This window comes from Benincasa hispida, chromosome 10 (genome assembly GCF_027475165.1).
Source record: "Benincasa hispida cultivar pf3 chromosome 10, pf3_genome.v1.1, whole genome shotgun sequence".
In the NCBI taxonomy this organism is placed as follows: Eukaryota; Viridiplantae; Streptophyta; class Magnoliopsida; order Cucurbitales; family Cucurbitaceae; genus Benincasa; species Benincasa hispida.
The window spans coordinates 49786393-49794200 of record NC_143487.1 but is presented as its reverse complement, the minus strand read 5'-3'; the positions used below and the strand labels follow the sequence as shown (position 1 = coordinate 49794200).

Sequence of the window (7808 nt, the reverse complement as noted above, 5' to 3'; positions counted from 1 at the left end):
ATCTGATGCAATTGCATTGCAAGATTGCAAGGCAGTTGGATAGATCTTCAAATAAGCAAAAGGAATATCGGCTATAAACGAGACATGAAATCAAGGACTCAAAACACGAAGAATTCCTCAAAGAAAGTGCAAAACTTTGTTTAAGTGCACAGTTTTCTGTTTTTCCATAAATTTTCAATTCTTGTAGTCCTGTAATCCTCTCGAATTCTTGCTATTGCTTTTTTGATCACCCGTATCAAAAGATTTATGGCGTTAAGATCCAACTGTCCTTGAAAGAGAAATATGGATTGATTGAAGGAAGTTGTAGTAATCTCTCGGGTCGAGTTCTTTGCTTTTTTTTTTTTGTATATCAATTTCTGCAATTTACTATTCTAGCACCGTGGATTCAGTTATTTCATATTTTCCTTCATATTTCTTTACGATTTTACTAAGTTCCTCTCAAGAACAAGTTTTGTACTTTCTTTTAGTACAAGTTCATAATTGATGTTTTTCATTCTCTCTTTTCTTTTCTAATATGTTTTTCTCTTCAAAATTTGTTTTTTTTTTTTTTTTTTTTTTTGTTCCATTATGAGCTAAAACCCTTTATTGGTATTCAAATACACCAAAGGAGAACATGTCTTTCATGCACAAGAAGTAACTTTGCTCATTCCCATAGCATGTTTTGTTTTTATTGAGTTTAATTCCATTATTAGTCTAGATAGAGTTGGGTAAAGCTTGGTTTTATAAAAGCAATAGAGGAAAAGTTTTAGGCAAAATTTGTTTTTTTTAGGACCTTGGATTGTGTTCTTATGACTTAAACTCCTAAAGATCCATCATAGAGAGTCAAATATGTATTGAATCGATTCACTATGCCAAAGTTTGAGTCAAAATTGTAATTGCATGAAATGTGACATTCTCCAAATTGAGTTCCTCTTTGATTTCATTGCCTTTAGTTTGTTTTTGCACACACAACCATCTGCCTATCTATTTTCTTAATTGACAATTTCAACTTGAAATCTTAAAATAAACACAAATTCATGTTTTGAGGCAAAAATAACTTCACGTGGACTTCGGATGTTGAATTTTTTTTTTTTCGATAATCAACTTGATGTTGCAAAATAAAGGGAACTAACTGATACGAACCAAATCTATGTTGCACAAAAAAAGACATTCCATATTTTAAAAATATATATTATTTAGGTTAAAAAAATTGCAACTTACATCCGACTTCAGAACTCAACTCAACACTCCAAAAACGGACTTTTTAACTTAGATTAAACAATTCTGCACCCCAAACTCAAATCTCTTAATTCCACACTTCAAAACTCAACTCACAACTTTCAATTTTATGTCTATTAGGTTCTTCACGTCATGTCTCTCGCCGCTTCAATACCACACCTCAAATCTCACCATGCCTTGGCACGAACAACACGAGCCACGAGACTAGACCCACCATCCTCATAACAAATACGCCTCTTTAGAACTACAGACACGGTACTATTGAACGTACTCGTAAGAAGTACACTTCTCTACAACCAAGGACTATAATCAAAGAACCCAACACATGTTTAAAAGTCAAGTTCTGGAAAGAGAGTTGCAAGAGAACAGATAAGCAAAAGGAAGCTCACAGACATGTTCATCTCTTACCAAGGAAGAAGCTCTGGCCGCTTTACAGACAACGAAAATTGGAGCAAGGGTCCTGCATGCATTAACCTGTAAGATGTCATGTCATCCCTGCAAACAATCAATTCATATAAAGTCCTCCTGTATTTGATCTCATCATACCTAACATGAATAGCCTATTCCAAAATTCTGAACTTTATTACAGTGATATCACAATCAACTAAACAAAAAGAAACAAGAATACTTGGGTAGCAGACAACCGAAATTGTTATCAAGGTAGCTTCGCTAACTGTTCTACTCCATCACTTTCATTTACCTTCCACAAGGAGACGTGAATACTCAACAACAAAGCTCCTGCTCTTCAAGAGATAAGTGAGGTCATTGAGAAAGATATAATTCCCAGAGTTTGATCATCGATTTTGAGTGGGAGAACAAAGTAAACCAGACGCATCTGCTCCAATAACAGCAAGATCACAAACAGAGCAAATTTGCCCTTCCTGACCTGGTACAAACCTGGAACTACAGTATGGGCAAGAAACATCCTTCTGACCTCGGTAAATTGGCACATAAGTTGCACCACAGATCACGAATGGGTTTCTAAAGTCATAATTCAGTTGGGAGGCATCTGTCATGTTCCTCTCTGCAGCCTGCAGCACTTGCCTGGCTGTCTTAGCTTGATTCTCAGTTGAAGGATTAGTCTCAAGAAGTCTGCGAGCGAAGTTTGCCGCACAGGCAAGGTTCTTAGCCTTGTAACAGACAGTCATAGCGTTTAATAGAGCAAGCCTCAAATGTGGCAACTGAAGGTTGCAGTGCGTAAAATAGGCTGCAAGCTCCATTTGACGTACTGGATTGTCCTTGAGTTCCCTCCTCTTCAGTTCCATTTGCAAACCCAAAACATACTCTTTAACGATAATAATTAACTCCTTTACCTCATCAACTTCCCTCCTAGACTCGACAACAATCAGAGGAATGGTATGAAGAATAGTAAGAAAAAAACGAAGAGCCTCAGAAAACTTCCCTGATGTTGTGGCCTTGTAACCAGCTTTAAGCTTCTCCTCCAACTGAGTGAAACTGTATATAAGTGCAGGAGATCCTTTTGCATTTGCATTACTAGATTCACTGAATCCTCGTTCAACTGCTAACGATATTATGGGAGTGGATGAAAAAGCACGAAGATAGGTTTGACTCCCAGCATGAAGATCGAGGAATATGGGTCTCAAAGGAGCAAAGTTTTTAATTCCTAGTTGCCTGTTAAGCAACCGCATTGCAGTATCAAAATTACCAGCAGCAGCATGTTCTGCAGCAAGGGACGACCTCTGTATCCAAGCCTGGTTGGCAGGCAGGCCAGGAGTTGGAGCCACAAAAACTGAATTGCGAGAGCTGACTGATACTTTTGGAGTGTCAACTTCAGGTGGAAGCTCCAAATCTTCAAGGTCCCATCCCCCTTCTTCCTCATTTTCTTCTGCACCTTCCCCATCCTCTAAAATTGCTGCCACATCCCCATTCTGTAAGCCATCGACATCAACCACATCCAGCTCCTCACCCCAATCACCATCTGCGACCTCATCATCATCTTCATCAGCACGACCCGCACCCACATTATCCAGCCCACCTTCAAATATTCCTTTCATGACTCTCAGAAGTGGCCAATCACCACCACACATGACTGGAGTAGGAGGCAAGAGAAGGGATGAGGTCTTGCCTTCTGGTAAAGATGGAATATCATCTCCCAATTCAGCAGCTAGCCTTTCAGCTACATCATGTAAACCGTGGGTTGATGCTGTGATGTATGCAAGAGGTAAGTGGCCAACATTCTCCAAGATCTTTACGCGCTCGCGAACATCACCAAGATATAGAGCATTGTGAAATTGACCCATGACATCATTCTTAACTTCGGCGATCTTTAACATCTTGGACAGTTTTGCTGTGTTACCAGTTATGAGATAAAGGAATGATAACCTCTCAAAATTTTTTGTCTTCTGGTAGGCGTATTCCACAATGCCTGCATTGCCTTGGCGAAGAGCCTCCACACCCAGCCTATACCAATGATCTTTCTCATCAATTGCTGTAGCAGATGCAACTGCAATCTGAATGTTTCCACTCTCGAGAGCCAAATTGAACCTGGTTCTCTCATCTTTCACAAAGTGAAGTGCAACTTCAGGAAATCCCTTTTGTTGCAAATATGCAATCATTGCTTGCCCACAGAGCTGCGAGTTCCTTATCATGCTCATGACATGGTCAAATCTCTTCTTCAAGAGAGAGAGTTTGAATATGTATTCTGTTGCATCAATAATTAACGATCGAACTGTTCCATCCCTATCCAAGCAAAAAAGAGTATTCCCAGAAACCTTTGTAATATATATTGGAACATCGAGGGTTCTGATTATACCACTATCTCCATTCGGGAGGCAATACTTAATGTGGTTTAGGGTTGTGTAGATAAAAACCCCATTATCATCCCATGCTCCACTCTTTACGCGAATTGTCTCATGAAGTGTGCACTGGTGAACAAGCTTCTTATTAGCAATAATAATTGCATGTTTGCTAAGCAATGCAACACTCTCCATGTCATTGGACCAAACAACGTACCTAACAAAAGGGGTTTGAAGATCACCAAGAATAATTCTCTGTTGAAGATCATATATAACAATTCTATCCTCTGCTCGGCACAACAAATTACCAGTTCCAGCATAAAATATCGCATCTGCAGTAATGGGAATAGGGACCTTCTTAACAACCTCATTCTTAAGATTTTTTAACAAGATTTGGTTGTGACTTTTATCGAGCACGGCAAACCTATTTCGAGCCACAAACACTGCTGATCCTCCAAGTCCCCTCTTTGCATCTTGGAAGGTATCACTTCTACCAAAGCTATCCTTAGGTATGGTGTAAAATTCATAACACCCCCCATCCAGATCTGAGCATATAAGAATTGTGTTTTCTGTAGGGCTAAATGAAAGGGTCCTTGGGCTCTGATTCAAGCTAGTGGAACCAGGCCTTCGAATTGGGATGATCTGTGAATCTTTTTGAGTGGAGAACTCATAGAGGCGCAAAAAGCGGTCCTTCACATAAAATAGAGAATCGCCACTAATAGCAAAGGCCGGTCTTTCTCTCTCCAGCTTAAAGACAATCATGCCACTGTCATGCCCTGCTGCCAACAAATTCATCTCGGGATGAGCAGAAAGAATCCAAAATCTATCATGCTCCCTACGAAAGGTCTGAAGTCCAGTTCGCTTTGTAGCATCCCAAATACGAATACTTTTGTCCTCGGAATTGGAAACAATTATATCTTGTTTGGCATGGAACATCACACATGAAACATTATTCATGTGCCCCCTTAGTGTGTCCACTTCCCACGCTTTGGTGTCTGCAATAAAAATGATTAAGTTAGCAATAAAAGTAACTAATTATCCTGTTCTATGCGAGATGTTGCATTGATAAGGCTTACTAGCAACTTTTAACCCATTTCCTTCTATTTTTGTTTTGGTCATGATGGGTGAGATAAACCAAGAGGAGTATATGACATAGTGATTCCAAATTACTCAATAAATTTCAAAACCTTGTCCAAGCCACTCCCTGTGACTCAACTAAACAGACTCTCAAAAGTAATCAATACAAGCTAATAATTAAACTCTATGGAGAAAGCACATGTTCATAGTTAAGTACCGTTCATTCGCCACAATTTCACCTGTCGATCATCAGCCCCTGACACTATCAACGGCAGGGTTGGATGGAATGCTGCCCAATTAACCCCTCGATCATGACCTTCCAAGACATATTTAACAACAGCATCAACTCCACCAAATAGATCAGCATTCATTTGACTCAACCGCAAGACATCATCTGCTGGTGATACGGTCTTCTTCCTCAAGGCACCAATGTCCCAAACACGAACGGTCTGATCAAGGGAAGCTGACACAACAAGATCTTCCTTAGGGTGGAATGAAGCACACATTACATAGTGATTGTGGCCCGTCAACACAGAGATACATGTACGTGACTGCCAGTTCCATATACGAATAGTCTGATCGTCACTAGCACTCACAATCCATGGATACTCATGGTGAAATTGCACAGTACGTATATAATCAAGATGTCCAAGAAGAGTAAATAGACACCTATGAGTCTTGTAGTTCCACACTTTAATCTTATAATCATCCCCTAGAAAAAAGGAAAACCATCAGTATTTTAACACAACTAATCTCATAGATAAAAATTGCTTGCAATGACATGATTTAAATCAGTAACCCCCCAGATAAACAATGCAATTGAAAGGTGCAAACTATTCTGTTCCTCCTTTTGAAAAATAGGCATGCCATGGATTTCTGTTTTTCAGTTCATACCGAAATTATCAACCTCCACGGTCATTTATGAACCATCATTCTCATTCTTAACATATCAAGCTTTACATCAATGTCCATGCATGAAGCAGATGCAAATAGGTAAAGTATTCAATTTTCCCATATTTAATCATTTCAACAAATGAGTAGGAAAATTACCTGCAAAGAACAGCAGAGAAAGGGACAAAATCTTTCAGAAACTAGTTGGAGAAACAAAATTCGAGGTCTGTCAATTAACTTGGATAGTTCCAAAAACTGATAACAAAGGTATATAACATATATCAACATCAAAATTCTACTACGTGCATAAACTGGGTACCTCTACATTCTTTTCATGAGAAGAAAAATTTTCATTGAGAAACATGATAGGATATACAAAGGCGTACTAAAAGACACTCAAAGAAGGAGCCAACCAAAACTAACTATACAAAAGAAAGCACTCCACTGCAAAAGGATAAGCTGAACCTCTACATCAATTTGGGATAATTTCAGAAACCATAAGTAAGAATATCAATCATTGGTCAAGTAATAGAACTAATCAATTACAGTTCTACAGCCAAAATAAAAAGAAAATAATAAATAAATAAAAGGAAGGACGAAACCTCCAGACACAAAAAGAGGCTGAGACTTATGAAAGTGAACACCACGAACAGGCCCCTCATGCTCATCAAATCTATCAATAAGCGTGCCCATCCGGTAATCCCATAGCTGGATCACTCCGCTGTGAAGACTTGCAAGGATCCATGGCCTCTTACTGTGGAAACTCAATCCTTTGACTCTATTACTCTTGGTTTCAAACTTCGTCAGCATCTTATTCACCCAAAGAATTCTGCAGCAAAACACGTCGCATTAACGCCCAAAACAGATTGCCCTTAATCGCCCACACCCAAGTCCCAAACTCCACCCCCGGATCACACAATTCCACTAAGCAGACAAAATTACCACTAAAGCAAACAAAAGCAAAACCCGCCACACCACACGGTTCCCTATTACATTACACGAAATTCAAAACGAGTAACCCGCAATTCGAATTCCAGACATTAAGTTCTTCAAGTAGAATTCACGCCAACTTCCAAGCAACCAAACAGTATTCATTTCTAAACCTAACCATGCAAATTGGCGGCAGATCACAGACTTGGAACAAAAAACAGCGTCATTTGCAAGAAATTCATCGCAATTGTACCTCAGATCCGATCAGAATGTAAGAAATGAACAAAATCCCAGAATTGCATCCACAATCAGCACTCCAGCACAAGAAAAGAAAGCGTAAAATGAAAAGAAAGACGCAAATGAACTGGGAAATGGAGAGATTGAGAGAGCGTAAGATGACGATTTGTGAATGAGAGGAAAAAAAATCTGACAACGAAGGAGGGCTCGTAGTCTTCTCCTGGATCTGGCCCTCGAGTGTCAGCCTCCTACAAATATTTTGAGTAAGATTGAAAAAAAAAAATAGAGATGTCGAATTTATTTCTTTGTTACAATTAAAAAATAATTAAAACAATTCTATTTTAGAGATAGAAACTAACATGAAAAAACAAATACTCATTATTATTTATTATTATTATTTTAGTACACGATGTAGATTGAACCTTCAACCTCGATGAATCATCCAGAGGCCAACATGGTCTTTTAATCTTAAATCTATAGCTCGTATGTTTGTGGATTGAATCAATTAAAATTTTACATTTAAAATTAAATTAATTTAAGTTTCAAATTTTAAAATTAATCTATATTCCACATTCTAGTGATAGATTATATTGCTAATAGAAGTCTGTACTTCTAACTTTTGCTATGTTTGCAATTCTTTAAAAATGTTGCTATACACTTAATTATTAGTTTTAAAACTATTATTCATTGCAATTACAA

At 38.3% G+C, this 7808-nt stretch overlaps 1 protein-coding gene across 7 annotated transcripts; it reads right to left on the bottom strand.

Moving 5' to 3' along the window:
• Window positions 1–1154: 1154 nt before the first annotated feature.
• On the bottom strand, window positions 1155–7419 carry LOC120089197 (coatomer subunit alpha-1-like). 7 transcript variants are annotated; one of them, XR_016523919.1, is made up of 6 exons: window positions 7126–7386; window positions 6545–6771; window positions 5269–5763; window positions 1919–4969; window positions 1627–1713; window positions 1155–1521 (listed from the first exon to the last, which is right to left on the bottom strand). XR_016523919.1 is itself a non-coding variant. In XM_090305991.1 (5 exons), exons 3-5 carry the CDS (start codon window positions 5968–5970, stop codon window positions 2013–2015), a joined length of 3477 nt encoding a protein of 1158 aa, XP_090162117.1. In that variant the 5' UTR covers window positions 5971–6101; window positions 6545–6771; window positions 7126–7380; the 3' UTR covers window positions 1728–2012. The 7 variants fall into 7 exon arrangements, 3 of the variants coding, with proteins under 3 accessions (XP_090162117.1, XP_090162115.1, XP_090162118.1); XR_016523920.1 differs by having other exon boundaries at window positions 1454–1521; window positions 1627–1678; XR_016523917.1 differs by having other exon boundaries at window positions 1155–1713.
• Between the last annotated feature and the right edge of the window lie 389 nt (window positions 7420–7808).

Excerpts from the sequence above, each read along its gene's own strand:
- LOC120089197 (XM_090305989.1), bottom strand. The coding sequence starts at position 6,752 with ATGCTGACGAAGTTTGAAACCAAGAGTAATAGAGTCAAAGGATTGAGT. Across the intron at positions 5,764-6,544 it reads GCCTCTTTTTGTGTCTGGAG|GGGATGATTATAAGATTAAA; the intron begins GTTTCGTCCTTC and ends CCTTTTTTCTAG. Across the intron at positions 4,970-5,268 it reads GAAATTGTGGCGAATGAACG|ACACCAAAGCGTGGGAAGTG; the intron begins GTACTTAACTAT and ends TTTTTATTGCAG.